The sequence below is a fragment of the Gouania willdenowi genome, chromosome 9 (assembly GCF_900634775.1).
Source record: "Gouania willdenowi chromosome 9, fGouWil2.1, whole genome shotgun sequence".
Classification (NCBI taxonomy): Eukaryota; Metazoa; Chordata; class Actinopteri; order Blenniiformes; family Gobiesocidae; genus Gouania; species Gouania willdenowi.
In genome coordinates, this window is record NC_041052.1 from 20,863,152 (window position 1) to 20,879,026 (window position 15,875).

Below are 15,875 nucleotides of genomic sequence, written 5' to 3' on the forward strand. Positions count from 1 at the left end.
CAGATCTGACTCTCTGGGTTAGGGTTAGGTCGGGGGGGGCATGCCTCCCTCCCCTGGAAAATTTAGCAAAAATGATACTATATGGTGGCTTTTGGTGCATTATATTTTGTGTAATTGTGGCTTTTCTTCTGTCAATTCTGTAGCACTTTTCTTAGCATGATGTATTTTCTCACCTAGTTTTTGTTTGCATGATGCATTTACAAGTTGAAAGTCTGGTATCCATGATAATGATGACAAAGAATTGAGCTCATAGAAGAAGTTGACTTTTACAAATATTCACGCAATATTACATATATTCTTTCGGTGCAAAAAGGGTAAAGAATAATTTATGAACATGTTGAAAGCTTTAAATCTTTGAGCATATTGTAAACAAAGTGTTCTGAGTGAACAGTGAAGCTACTCCTGGCTCTGTAAAATGACAAGTATTTATAAGTATAAATGGCAGTGGCTATCCGTACAATTGCCGTATCAATATACCAACATTCTTTCCGTGTGCAGCATTGGCCAGCTTAGGTCACGTGACTAAGACTAAACCTAACCATATACCTAACCCTAAAAATTGTTGCGATACAGGGTTATAACCTAACCCTAACCCTAGGATGTTACATATGTGTACTTTGGTAAACATACCAATAGCACTGGGGGTTGACACTTTCTTTATAAATTTGGGAGCGTGACGCTGGACTTCAACCAATCAGAGATCTATCTACAAATACGTGTGCTCCATGAGCTGTTTTTGGCGTTAATATTGGCTGCTTGACTGAAGCCGAGGGGCGTTCAGGTACCCTCAGTAGTAAAAGTGTAATGACGAACGTCCCAGCAAAAGTCTCCATAACAACATTAGACACAGCAGTTACACTGGAAATCAAGTGGAAAAAGGCAGACCGAGGTGGAGAAGCAACAGAATAAAGCCACAAACACTGAGGAGGAACAGATCACTTTGTGTCCTCATGGATCCCCGTGACTGCAGAGGGTCTGTGCCACACACACACACAGAGCTGTCAGGGAGAAAGAGTGATAACAGATGCGTGTAAACCAAGATGAGCTTACTTAAGGTGAATTAATTCTATAGTGTGGAAGCCGAGTGATGGTTGTCAGTCCGCTCAGAGCGGCAGAGCAGCTCTCTGACGGCAGCAGCCGCGTTGCTCTCAACAGTAACTAGAGAGATACGTGTGTTCATGTTAACACCAAAAAAATACCTCAAGTTTTAAGACTAGTGACTGCTATCATGCAGTACTAAAATACTGCAGATAGCAAGCATGAGGGTGTAATTTGATTTCCATATCAAAGTGTTTGGTAAAGAGCGGCATCAGAGTACGTAAACAGCCCTCATCACAAGCAGTGGAGCATCAGCCAGATGCAGATTTGGGTTTTCATCTCCACTCTTTTGTCTCCATTCTGCATCAGAGCTTCTGATGTTGGATATCAAACAAGAGGAGGAGACACAGATGCTTGTTCTGACCTGAGTAATTATGGGAAACCTTTGTATTAAGGGGCTTGAATGAGCTCCGACTAATGTAGCTCATATTGTTGTCAGAGGGTAAACAAATGAACATGAAAAGTGTTTATTGGGGAGCGTGTGATGTAGTTAGAAAGGACAGAGCGACACACACTGATGACACCCTCAACACCTCTCACCATCTTTCCAATCATCATCACGTAGGGTCCCAGGTACTTGTTGACTCCAAAGATGTCAAGCAGACGGATGTACCAATAGATGATGTTGACACAATAGATGACCCGCCCGTAGCTCATGAAAGGCGGCTCCTGGAGACGCAGAACCATGCCAACAGAGAAGATGAGGATGGCCATGAGGTCCGTTATATTCCAGTACTCCTGAAGCCACACCTTCACCTTCTGCAACAACTTTCCAGGCTCTGACATCAAGATCTGAAAAGAACATTTAGGAAAAGAGAAAAAGTGAGTGAAGAAGTCCAAATGAAAGATTCAATTTGTCATAAAACATTAAATTGAGATTTCAGATGACCAAGTTACAGAAAACTAGTTTACTGATGTCTCTAAAAGTCACCGTAGAAGTGAGTATGGGTGTGCCTATGAACTTTTGTCTTTGTGCGTTGACGATACAATTGCACTGCACACTATCTACAAACTCAGTTCCTTGAGTGCTCCAGTCCTGCTCCAACACACCAACATTATCACTCAGCTCTGGAGAAAGCCGTGTTATGGTCAATTATTATATTCATCATCATATCGTCAAATGTATGTTCATGTGTACAATTTGTCATGTTTTAATACATGACGACTCCATTTCTCATTACACTTTTGAACATCTGATTAAACAGTACAGATCGTATTATTCTCAGTGCAGCACAGTCTCTGCCAAGGCCAGAATCTCTGCTCACATGCAGACATACACTGACGCACACACTTATCAAGACAGATAAAGACTGGAGCCAAACCTTCTCATAACATCTTCATCATCCTCCAACATTGCCACTATGCATCTGACTCCCTCCCTTTTGTCTCTCACTGTTGGGACCTTTTCTTATCTGTATAAAAAGCTTAAGCTTTGAAACTGTTGGGGCGGGGCGCGGCACTTCTTTCGGACGTCCGCCTGGACGGACGCTAATTTTGTCTCACTTTGTTCCATCTTGTACCTTTTTACTTAGCAATAGAATAAACTTTTTATATAAAATCATCAATGCTTCTCCTGGATTCCATCATTCAACCAGAGCAATGAATCATGTCACTAAGTGAGGTCAACCGTAAATTCTGCCGTAACAGCCGCAATACAAGACATCCACTGCAGTCAGGTATGTTAGAGCAGATGTCAATCTAAAATATATACAAATGTATATGGAACAATCCTTGAGCTAGATTTGAAGAAAACCCTAAACAGACAGAGGCACATCAGGGTGAAAATAGAAATAATTTAGTTAAATTTGTTAACCTGATATTTATCTATTAGATAAAATCATAGTGTATGCCTCATAGATCAATTACTCAAACATAATTTACTCCAAAAAGAAGGGAAATACGGTAGGTAAAAATTGCTGCTTGAAAGTTTGTTTTCTGCTTCACCCTAAACATACTGTTTGTTGACATTTTTGGGCTTTGCATTGTGGGATGTGGAGTCCTGTGAACGGATGCATAGAAGTGTTTGTACTTAATTTTATGAGTTTTGTTCTCCACTATTTTAATAAAGATTATTCTTGGTATTTCTCGTGATATATAAATTATGTTTGATTCAATGATCTATAAGGAATACACTATGGTTATATCTAATACAAAAAAAGCCAAAATGGCAGTGAAACATGGAAAAATCATTTAAACAACTCATTACTGAGTTATGTGTTAAGACGCAGGAGAGGTGGAACTGTCTAACTATAGTCCTAGAGTACACAAGACTAAAAAGGAGCTGTGTAGGTGCAGTTCTGCACACTGTATCAAATTCAGCTGCTGGATATTTGAAATCAGAGCAGGATGTGTGGGTATACAGTAGGGGGGTCTTAAAGAAATGCATTCCATCTTGTGTACCACAAGAGGGCAGTATGAGTTCAAAAATCTCCTATTATAGGAAGCGGTTTAGAAAGCATGTGGGAATGATGTTAGACGATTGATGAATTTAATACAGTTACAGTTCCAACACTGACACAGGACTTATTGAATAAACCTACACTTACCATCTCACTTCTGTTACTATTCCTTTATGCATTATAATGTTTTGTGTAAATCACCATCATGTGAGGCTCCCTCTTTGCAAATACTGTATATTTTTGTAAATTGTGTATTCCCTATTGACAGTATAAACAAAATGCATTGCTTCTGATGCACCCTGGAGACAACTCTGTGGTGAAGCACGGTGAGCGTTCAGTTTATTGTGTTGTGCTGATGAGCTCAGAATTAGATTGTGTGCAGCAGCAGCTGCTGCAAACTCTACTGTACCTCTCTCATTTTTTCAATGCCGTTGGTGAAGATGTAAGCAATGACAATCCACTCCTGAATCGAAGGCCACAGATCCATCTTGACCAGCACAATGTAGTTAAACAGCATCAAGTAGCCCACGTATGCCATCTGCATAAAAATACAACAGCATTCACAAGGCTGCATGTTTGCGTTTGTGTGAGAGAGCTTTTCCAAAATGAGCTGAAATCTCCACGGTCAAAAAGAGCTGCAGGGGAAATTGTTTTTGAATGCATTTGCTTAAATTAAGCACAGTTTTAGAGAAGGGTTGACCCCTTTCACCTCTCTGTTAAATATTGTTCTCATGCTGTAAACGTGCATTTTTCAAGGCTGCATTTGTGTTAACTCACAATGCATTTCAATGTACACATCTCTATATGTAAACAGCACAATACTGTGCTATACAATATCCTTAGTGTGCAGATAGTCTGTGGCTTTGAAAACATTCATGTTGCAGAAAAACCGGCCGCAGACAGATATAAATGATCCAAACATTTTTCATGAATAAAACTTGTAGAACTATCATACCACATACAAACCACTGTAAAGAAATATTAGTCAGTTTGTGCAACGCGTTTAACCAATGATCCCTGATGGTGGAGGATTTGACATGATAAGACCTTCTTGGTACAAAACTTGTTAGAGGTGGGTCAGAGACTATCGGTGGTGATCAAAACAGAAGCTCCTGCAACAACAAACACACAGGAGACACTATCTTGACAAGCGTAAATCAGGCATTCCCCTGGTGTCGGTAGATAAAGTGAGTTAAATTATGTGTGACACCAGCTGCAACTCCCACATGCACCCCGGGTTTGTGAAATGGGTTTTGATTAACTTTGCTTAAGAGTATGGGAAACACTCAACAACAGGATTTGAATACAAATGAAGCTCAGAGCTGAGCCATACTTAGAGGAAATATTTTTTTTAATTTAACAACCATAGTTATTAAAATAAACTTAAATAAATATCTATCAACTGATGGGCAAAGGGAGGGAGGGGTGTGTGTGTGTGTGTGCGTGCGCGTGCGTGCGTGCGTGCGTGCGTGCGTGCGTGTGTGTGTGTGTGTGTGTGTGTGTGTGTGTGTGTGTGTGTGTGTGTGACGACAAGGACTAATGAGATAAAACAAAATGCAGTATGGTTTTCCCCATTGGTGGAGCTTTCAACAGGCTGGGACAATTTAGGAAATCTTTGAAGAACCTAATAGTAAACAAAATGTTGCCTTGTATCACGCGCACAAGCAGCTGTTGTAAAAACTCAAATGCTCTATAATAAAATTAGGTAACTCATACAGGGATTGACACCATGGTTTGAAACATGTAATAAAACGTTGCACAATTGTAAAAATAAAAGGTAAAATCGTGAATAAAATGCCAAATGTGTACATAATCAGCCTCAATAAAATAGGGTTAAAAAAAAGAGTGTAAAATGTGATTTAAAAGCTAATTCAAAAGGAAAATCTCCCTTTGATTACACATCAATAGTGACAATATGTACTGTTGGATTGGTGCTTTTTATTGTACTGTTAAAAGAAAAGTCATATTGTATGGTTCCATTTCCCTGCTCCTAGTCTCCTTGTGTTTATAGAGTGGAACAGAATGCTGATGACATCAGAGGCCGTGTGAAAGCACCAATCAATACCAGGGAGCCCAGTATGAGCAGAAACACAGTGACCAATAAAAAACGTATGTTGCTGCTGCTCCTGACACTCACCGTATGGAACCAGAACTTGACGATCGGAGCATTGTAGAACTCGTATATTTTGCGTCCCATGGGAATGAGCCTGTGGCGGTTCTGAACCTCCTCAACAGTCTTCTTTCTGGATGCCTCCGTGGTTACCTTACCCAGCATTGCCTGGGATTATGGCAACCCCACATGGCGATGAAGGATCAACGGATTTGAGGGGAAGAGGAAAGTGGGGAATGCCGAGGGAGGAGAAACGTATAGAAATGCAGAGGGAGGGTGAGGTGAAGAGTATTTGGAAGGGAAAGAGTAGGATGGGGGGAAAAAAAAAATTGAAGACCAGACAAAAAAAGGAAGAAAAAGGGGTCGTAGGGGGATACGGTGTTAAAATATTAGCTACTGCAGTATTTCCAATATCATGATCAGAGAAGCAAGCACAAGCAATGTCATCATTCCAAAATGTGAGATGTGTGTTTGAGGTGAAGTCGGGTGAAGGCTGATAACACATGTATGACGTGTACACTCATGGATTGTGTCTCAGACAACATGTAGTGGTTAGAAAGAGACAATATGACAGGAGAGGAGAACAGGAAAAAAAAGGACAGGAAAAAGTAAGACAAAGATTATTTTGATCTGGGACACAGTGTAAAATTATCCATGAGAGAGAGGGTTTGGAGCCCGCTTTTTTAATGGGTCATGGTCTCAATGTCAAAGCAACACCAGACCGATGAGGGAGTATTCTCATAATTGTATTGTAAGTTTAGAAGTGTCATAAAAGTGTGATAAAAGCTTATTAAAGTATTATTCTTGTTTAATTCGTATCTCAACGAACAGTCACCAGTTCATTAAACATATACATCAACGATAACGCAGCTCCTATGAAACAGATAGAGAATATGTAAATGACATACAGTCAAAGTTTTGCCCAAGGCACACAGAAACTGGGCTTTTAAGGTGAACAGGCCCTGAAGCCATTGTGTAAATCACACCATGCCTCTGCTGTACTGAACATGCACATGATCCAGTCAGCAGGGGAAACGCAACACAAGAGAGTGGCTTATTCTAAAGCATCTGCGGATAAGACAATACAATCTCCCTCTGTGGTGTCACAGTCTGTGTGCATGTGTATGAATCTCTGTGTGATTCATAAAGTATCTGAAGGGCGCATTTGCACAGACAGAAGCCAGTGCAAAAGTAAAGGACCTATTGCACATGCATTTGTTGGCATCATGACCAGAGACGCCAGAAGAAATGCAAGTGTCAAATTGTCCAGTGGTTCTCAAATGGGGGAGAAGAAAATTAACAAAGAAAGCATTCAAATTATGGGAGTTTATAATGTTTATTTTTAGTTCAAGATGATAATCATACTAAATATTACTATAGCAACTCACAAAACGACAAAAAAACACACAAAATAAGAGAAAATATAATGAATAATAATAAACAACAGACAAGCAACAACAAAATACACAAAATGCTTACTATTACCAGCAACACACAAAACAACAACAAATACACTCTGAATTAGAGAAAAAAAACACACAAGATCACAAAAAATACACAAAAAATAACAGAGAAACGTACAAAACTATATAAGAAACAACCAAACGACACCAAAAACACACACACACAGAGATAATAATTTAAACAAAAAGACAGTCGTCAACATCTCCTGCCAGATTGGTTGTTATTATAACTCACCCTTTTCCTAAAAATCCTAAATATAAAAATTTAGATGTATACATAAGAATATATTATCATATCAGAATATAAAATTACTGACTATCTTAAACGGTTTCTAAGAAAAGCTGTCCCCTTTGAAAATACAACAGAGTAAAGAAAAACGGAACAAGGGCAATAACTCCGGAAAAAATTATTGCGCACTTGTCATTTTCTAACTCCATCAAGGAATTGATACCCTGAAGCCACACACCGAATTTAGTTATGTCTTAAATGGTTTCAAAGAAAAACTGTCCCCTTTGAAGATAACGCAAACAGAGTCCAAAAAACGGAACAAGGGCAATAACTCCGGAAAAAATGCACACCTCTCATTTTCGAACTCCATCAAGGAATTGATACCCTGAAGCCACACTCCAAATTTGGTAATCCTATCTTAAACAGTTTCTGAGAAAAGCTGTCCACTTTACCTCGGACGGACGGAGGCACGGAGCTCAAACCTATATCCCCCTTCACACTTTGTTGCGGGTGATAATAATAATAGCAATAACACACAAAAACACACAAAATAAAAAAATGTACTCAATAATGAAAAGAACAGACAAAACAAACAAAACACACAAAAAAAAATACATACAATGACACAAAAAAACAAAATGACACAAAAATGATCTTGACTAGAACATGAACTGAAAGTACAAGTGTCGGTTTTCATCCCACATAAGGAGAACAATTACCGTATATGATAAAAACTATAGAAATACATCTATTTAGGAGGCACTCAATATTTTTTCTATCCACTTATTTACAAAGACAGATTAGAATGTGTGTCATCGCTCATTCATTCCGTCATTATGCTCTCTCGTTGGTTTTTCACAGAAGTCTGAGCAAAATGTAGTCGTCGGACATAAGGGGGTACTTGCATTCAAAGGTAAGAGAAAGGGGGTACTTGAGCCAAAAGGTTTGAGAACCACTGAAATAGTCCATAGAGGCGAAGTGTTGCACTGGCTTGTGGGCTGCGCTGAATGCGGATGGAGCGCATGTACAGTGGTGCTGAAAGGCATTCAAGTTCCGTTCAATCACTAGGTGGGAAAACTCCAACAATATGTCCTGAATCTGCGTTACAATTACTTAGTCCTTTCAAAACACATGCTTGCTCTTTTGGTTTCACCACCAGAAGAGATTGGATTGAAATTGAACAAGCCCTAATCCTGCTGTACATTCGAGCCTATGCAAATGAACCAACTCTCACTGTGAGCTGGGAGAAGGTGCTCAGACTCTGCATGATTTAAGCTCTGCAGCAGCAGCGGCAGCAGCAGCAGACACGGTTATATAATGCAAAAGCCTGGGCCTCCCATGCTCAACAGCCGACATGCTGAGTGGTGTGCTGCAGCAAGCCATCACTGATGGGAGAGTGAGGGGCAGCAATTGGCTAACATTCAGTACTGTACCTCAATCAGACCTGAACGGAGAAAAAGGGAGAGGTCGAGAGCGAGAGAGAAAGAGAGAGAGAAAAGAGAGAGAGAGAGAGAGAGAGAGAGAGAAGTGGGAAGGAGTACAGAGCCAAGAAAAAAAAAAGAAAAAGAAGAAGAAGAAAGAAGGAAGGAAACTCAAAATAAAAGCAGCAAAGAAGAAGAAAGATCTGAGCAGAAAATAGAAAGGAGAAGGAAAGAAACCAAAGTAGAGGATATAGATGGAAGGAGAAACATACACGAGGGAACCCACAAAGCGGCGACAGACTGAGACGCTACAACTCCACAATTATGTCTTTGCTGGGACAACGAGAAACAGGAAAGATTGATTTGACTGGAATGTTCCAGTTGGCCAGAATAAAGAGAAATATACTCTGTGTGTGTGTGTGCGTGTGTGAACATCCTCTCATCGTGGACAATAACAACAATTTTTTGAAGGACTCCACAAGAGAGGATGTCAGTCAGTTAACATGATGACTTAACGAATGTATGTGTTTGTTGTACAAAGACTGAGATGCAGGGCTGAGGTGGGTTCTCTCACCACGGAGTTGTACTGCGTCTCACAGTAAGATCTTACTGTGAACTCCATGTCCTCTTCCTCCTTTTCTTTGACCGGCTTCTCGGGTTCCTCCTCCTCTTTTTCCTGAAGGTACGTCTCCTGATCCTGGGGCATGTACGACATCTCATCCTTGTTTTTGAACTCCAGACTCAGGATTGATGGAGGCAGAAGGAGTCCCAAAATGACCTGGTTAGACATGGACACTGGTAAAAACCCTTGAAACCTGAAATGTACAGCAGCTTCTTCTTAGAAAACACTCTAGTATCTGCTCATGGGTGCGGCTACTGCATGGGTTTAGGAAAAACTGGGAAAACATTTGTTTTTAAAACCTGTCCAGTAATGTATTAAGTAGGGGTCTCAATCTATTTGTTATTGGGTTGCTTGTATGTTCTTCTGGGGCATGTTAACACAGCAGCTAAACCAGAAAGCACTCATTTTCACCTAAATGTTAAATTCGAGATATTGAACCAGATCATCCCCAAAATTCCCATTTCATATTATTCCGTTAGTTTTTGAGCGAGACTCCTCACAGACAAATTAATAAAATAAATTAAACACCAGAAAAACCAGAACCTCCTTGCCCCAGGACTATTGTACATTATTTATCAAAACATTCAAACTTTTTAAATATTGACAGATACAAATTATGAGAGCTTTATATTGACAGTTAAATGCTGTGAAAAAAGTGTGAATACAACATTTTTTGAGAGAACAAATTACATCACATAATAAAAGCTCACATATAAGAGACCTGTTAGATATAAGCTTTTTGCCCATGCGGCTAATATACATGCTAACGCTAGCTGTAGTGGTAACATGTCTGTGTATTAAGCAGATCTGGAAACCATAATGGAAGACCACCAGCCCCTGGGACACAGGACATGCTATAGAAGCTAAGTAAACCCAGGAACACTGCTGCTTCGCCCACCGTGAATCTCCAGTAACTGTTAATCCCCGAGGCTTCCTCAGAGCAGGGCGTTCAGGCTTTGTTTGGGCTGTTTTTACGGTAGCTTCGGCTTCCTTCGCCGAAGCAGGTGTTGTGCCAAAGTCTGTGACCCAAAAAAATCTGTGATTGCTGCGGCTACGAAGAGTGCGACGTCAACTGCGTAAACCTCTTTGTAGCTATCAAGGAGCTATTTACACTCCCTTAAACATGATGCTCGGGTGGGCAGACTGGAAAAGAATTACAAACGTGTTTAAGGGGGATTAAATGTCCGCCGAGAAGCCACAGGGGTTGGAACTGTCGCCACGATTTTTTCGGGTCACAGATTTTGGCACAACACTGGCATTCAGCTGCCGCTCGGCTTCGGCTCTTGGTTGCGTCATCGACTAGTCGACTTGACTAGAATGCACATGAAGTTGACTTTTAAAATTATGAAGTTGTTCAGCCCCGAATATGTAGACCCACTTCCCCTCTCCCTAGTACTTTCAGGTCACATAATATATATCTCCACACATTAAGCCTACATTTAACGTGACACCCAACTAACTTCATTCCACATAAACCATCTTCTTTGCAAATAAGAAAACTACGTTAACTTACTACATATTTCATCTAATTTTAACACTATAAGAAACACAAACTTTTATGTCTGTTTTGTAACAATGGTGGAAAACTGATACCAATGTCAACCAATATAACATTTTATGGCAAATATCCGCCGATAATATTGGTGGGCCGACAATGTTGCCTAACTGTAATTATTGATTTTTAGCGTAGGATCAGCTCATTCAAATTTGTCAATATTTTCACGAGTGCATCCTGGTCCAAAACGTGCACTAGTTATGTCATCTCCAGATTTCAAACCTACCTTATGTTGTAATACTTCAGGACTAGTGAATTTTTAATGTTTCGTCACATTATTTATTTGCTGTAATCTATGCTTGCTTGCCTTCTGTTTAGTATTTCAGAAGTTATTTTATTATTAATGCTTCCTGGATATGCAGTTCTTCCTCTGTGGTGCATCTATTATGAAGTTACGCTCTAAATAAAACAACAGGGCCTTTGTTTGTCCAGACATAAACTCTTAATGATTGACAACAAAGTAGTCGCTCACACGCTTCTTGCAGTGTGTCAGCAGCATGGCACAATGTAGAAACATTCATGTCTGGCTCTCAGATGTGTCATTCAAAGAATATAAATGTACTCTTGTGAACACCTGATTGTAACGCATGAGCCGACAGGAAGCTGACTGAAAGAGGTCAGGTGTATTCGACAGCTCAGGAAGGAATTTGTCATTGTGGAACTCATTATGAAAGCATTATTTCACAGCAAGGATACTAAACTGATAGGATGGCTGAGAGTCAGACAGACGCACCGCTGATAACAGAGGCAGACGCGCTGTTCACTCCAAACAAATAATAGTCAAACAAGAGGAGCCGGCAGGAAGCGAAGCCCCAACCACAGTGGGCTGGTGAAGAACAAAGGACTGACAGTGAAATGGAAAGCTGGGCAATGAAATCCCACTTACCTGCAAAATCACTAATTAAAGACTGAAAACAGTAAAAAAAATTGCTACTTCATTTCATGCATGAATGTGTTGAAAATTAAACATTTTAAAAAGTAGATTTTGTTTAAAAACTGAGAAAAAGTGTTAATTTTACATGTAACACCAGTTTATAAATGTAAGGTTTGATGATGAAGAAAAGGACATTCTGACCATTGATTAATGTATCTATTACAATTATCCATGTTCAATTACAATTCAATTACGAATACAGTGACCAGCATTTTTTTCCTGAGAAATTCAATTCCAATTACATTCTCAACCACTAAAGTTCAATTTAAATTGATCACAATGACTGAGCATGAAATAAATAACTTAATACAAGTTGTGTTAGCATCTCTTATGATAACAGGTCCTAAATCAGCTGTAAAATACACTAATAACGCATATATATGATCTAACTTCTTTCTTATCTATAGGTACCTTGTTAGGCTTCCTAATCAATGAAATTATAGGTATTAATATTTATAGTGTGGGCATCTGATCATTTTTTTGTGTCAGTATAATCCTTTTAAATGGTGAAATGTGGGAAAGCTTGATATGAAACATATTCTAATAATTGTTTACTACACGTGTATGACTGTTCACATTACTGTAACATGGTTCCCCAGTTTTGCGTTAAATTATAATTGACAATTTTATAGAATTTTCATGGAAATTACAATTACAAAGTCAATTATCTACACTCAATTACATCACTGTTTAACCGAGCCTGCTCCCTGCAGATCGCAAAAACACACCCACATACCGGACAATTCACCCCTAACTCAATAATAATGTCATGAAATGTCATCCCCACCTGATCTTATTTGTATTTTTATTTTTGATTTTGATTTGCATTTCAATGATAATAATAAATGGGACCACTTGTGCAATAACATGCCCATCCTTATATGTACTGTGTGCATGATAGTGTTCATACAGTGTATACACACGTACAGTACATGTTGATGTTACTGGCTCTTTTTTAACTTTGATATTTTTATCTAATCTAATTTTGCACTGAGTGAGTTTCTTCTGTTATCCTGCTGTGCTGCTGTAACACTGCAAATTTCTCCAATGCAAGATGAATGAAGGATTATCTTATCTTTTGTCTTATTTTAATTATGATTGTGACAGCAACAGATTTTTAAAAAATACAATTACAATTATAATTGACCTCAATCCCGTTCTTAATATTAAATAAGAAGTCAGATTGTCATAACTGGATTAAAGGCAAACTTATCAGTGTGATTTAAGGCCAACAGATGTGTGAGGAAAGCTGTGCCATGACTCATGGTCCATTGATAGCTGAGACTATTTAAATGATTTATACTGAAACCATAGAGCCTGTAAAAATTATGCACCTTTGATTTTGATGGAAACATTTCTTCCATATAATACATTCCCTGGGGCACTGACTTATGTTTGTTCCACACTGTGGTTGCTTCACTGTCTTCATGGTCTAGTGCGTTTGCTTCAGCTGTGCTCTTTCTTCCAACCTTCTGCAAAGGCCAAACCATACTTAAAGCCCTTGCTGCAGTCTGAATGCACTGAGAAACTAGCCAACCAGACCCATGATCTTTCCTCACCTAGCATCTGAATGAGTGTGACTGTGAACTCAGCCTTCAGTAAATCCCATGACGGACTTTCATTATAATAACTTTAATCTCTGATCTGAGCAGCTGGCTGCTATCACCCAACCACCAGACGTCTAGGAGACCCACATAAGCAAATATTGCTTAAAAGTTAACTAGCAGTCTTAATCGAAACCCGTACACTTGACTGAGAGTGCTCTCTACAGGAGCAGCTGCTTTAGATATAGGAGACACACTTCTATATTGGAAGTGTGTCTCTAATACCCACTATTTTCTTTCATTCGATCTTAAAAATGCCTTTTTTTTAGCCTAAACTCGTCAAGGGATGGCAGAAGTTCCTCCATCCATCCATCCATTCATCCATCCATCCATCCATCCATCAGGAGCTGGCCAAGAGGAGGGATCAGGTGGTATATGGGTTGTTTTCTATCACAGAGGGATTGATTCCAAATCTAGACCTAACTAGACTTTTGGGCGACTCATGGCTCAGGTGATAGAGGGGGTCATCCTCTGATCGAGAGGTTGGGGGTTCGATACCGGTCTATGTGTCGAAGTGTCCATGGGCAAGACACTGAACCCCAAGTTGCTCCCAGTGGTTGACTAGCGCCTTGCATGGCAGCTCTGTCCCATTGGTGTGTGAGTGTGAATGAGTGAATATGTAAAGCACTTTGTGACCTCTGTCTGTGACAAGTGCTATAGAATGAACTTACTTTTAAGAAACTGTTGAAGACTTCGCTATTCAGAAAAGCTTTTTAGTTAACTGGATTTTACATTTTTATTATCCTTTTATGATGCTGTTCCTATGATGTATATGCACCCATGTTTTATTATTCTATTATGATGATGCACTTGTTGTATTAATTTCTCCACAGCTCTGTACAGCACTTTGTGATTTTATCTGCAAAAAGTACTGTGTAAATAAATTACTTACTTACCTACTTACTTACTTAGTGTCAAAGTGTCCTTGGCCAAGACACAGAACCCTAAGTTGCTGCCAATGGTAGATAAGCCCCTTGCATGGTAGCTCTATCCCAATTGGTGTGTGAATGTACAGTAAGTGTGAATGGACAAATGCGGATGCTATTGTAAAATGCTTTTGGAGTAACGCACTACATAAATTGAGACCATTTAAATGAGTACTCTGATGTGTTTCCTGTAATCAGACGCATCTGATTAAATAGTTTTAATATGGCCTCTACTTTCCAATACACAGAAGACACGTTAGAAGACGACCTGACTGTGAACTCTGAGGAGGCTTGGGGTGGATTCACTAAAATCTGAAATAAAGGATGGTAAACCTAAATGCTTTGGAGTTTGGTTCAGTTTGATTTCCTGGATTATCTGCAAGGAAGTTACTAACCTTCTATATAATATCTGAAGCCCAACTACTTTTCCGAGTGGGATTTTTTTCTATGTATATATATATATATATATATATATATATATATCATAAAAACAAAGTCATTAATGATACTTTTCTTTACTCCAAAGTGATCCCAAACAAGTGCCTCCCACTCTACCTTCAGGCCTGAGTTCTTGCGCATGCGCAGACGTCCCATCCACATGTCGGTCAGCAGCATCTGGCTACAAGTGTGAGCGATGAAATCTCGATGTTTGGCTGCTACTGCCAATTGCAGGCAGGTGGCGTTGCTCCAGTTCTTCAGTTCGTATGTCAGCAACTTCATCGCCATCTGCTCATCCTGTTTATAGGACTGGTCGAGGAGCTCCACTGCCAGCTGGCCAAACTCTCTGAGAAAATATGGAGCATATACACAGGCTCACCAAGAGTCTCGCTTCATTGTATTCTGTTTGCAAATTGGGAAAATGTGATCAAACTGGCTAAAAGTGGATTAAAATGGCATTGGAATACTTGTAGACACACACGTGTTAAGAATGTTTGAGTATTTGTGGTATAGATTATTATTTACATAAGCATTGTCATTAACATTGCATTATAACTTCAGAGGTTTTAGATAAGTTGTGACAGTCATGGTCTGATAGGGGTGGTATATTTAAGTTGTATTTATTTTGTTTTAATAGATCATCTGTTTATTTTTTAGGTCTGTCTTGTTTGGTATTGGATTCCAGCCTGTGTGTGTTTCACTCCCAGTCTTTTCAGTGTGTGTGTGTGTGTGTGTGTGTGTGTGTTAGGCTCCCTCCTGTTTTGCGCCCAGGTGTGCTTCATTACCTAATCAGCCTCCCTCATTTAGAGTCTTTAGACACAGAGTAGTTATTGGTTCATTGGCACTGCAAACTCAATGAGTATATACTGTCTACTATATACTACAAGAATGATTAGGATAATGACCAATGATGACCGTTCCCACTGAAATATACTTCAAAGTTTCCCAAGATGCATTTCAAACTTACAATGGCAAAAACCTGAGGCAAAAATATCTCTGTTGTTTCGCCACCTTTGAAAGTTCTGAAAACATTTTGAGTGAGACAGTTGAAAGTGAGAAAGAAGAATAACAACATC

The 15,875-nt window shown here is 39.4% G+C and overlaps 1 protein-coding gene across 13 annotated transcripts in view; it reads right to left on the reverse strand.

The window, feature by feature from the left end:
* The window catches only part of trpm3 (transient receptor potential cation channel, subfamily M, member 3), a 221,555-nt gene that overhangs the window by 13,058 nt on the left and 192,622 nt on the right, over positions 1–15,875 (reverse strand). For 7 of the 13 annotated variants that reach the window (XM_028458380.1, XM_028458375.1, XM_028458379.1 and 4 more), the window contains 5 exons: positions 14,917–15,145; positions 9,295–9,498; positions 5,635–5,775; positions 3,907–4,035; positions 1,639–1,890 (listed from right to left, as the gene is read on the reverse strand). In XM_028458380.1, the coding sequence (XP_028314181.1) occupies positions 1,639–1,890; positions 3,907–4,035; positions 5,635–5,775; positions 9,295–9,498; positions 14,917–15,145 (955 nt within the window). The remainder of the gene's footprint in view (positions 1–1,638; positions 1,891–3,906; positions 4,036–5,634; positions 5,776–9,294; positions 9,499–14,916; positions 15,146–15,875) is intronic. The other 6 variants (XM_028458383.1, XM_028458377.1, XM_028458381.1 and 3 more) reach the window with 1 other exon arrangement.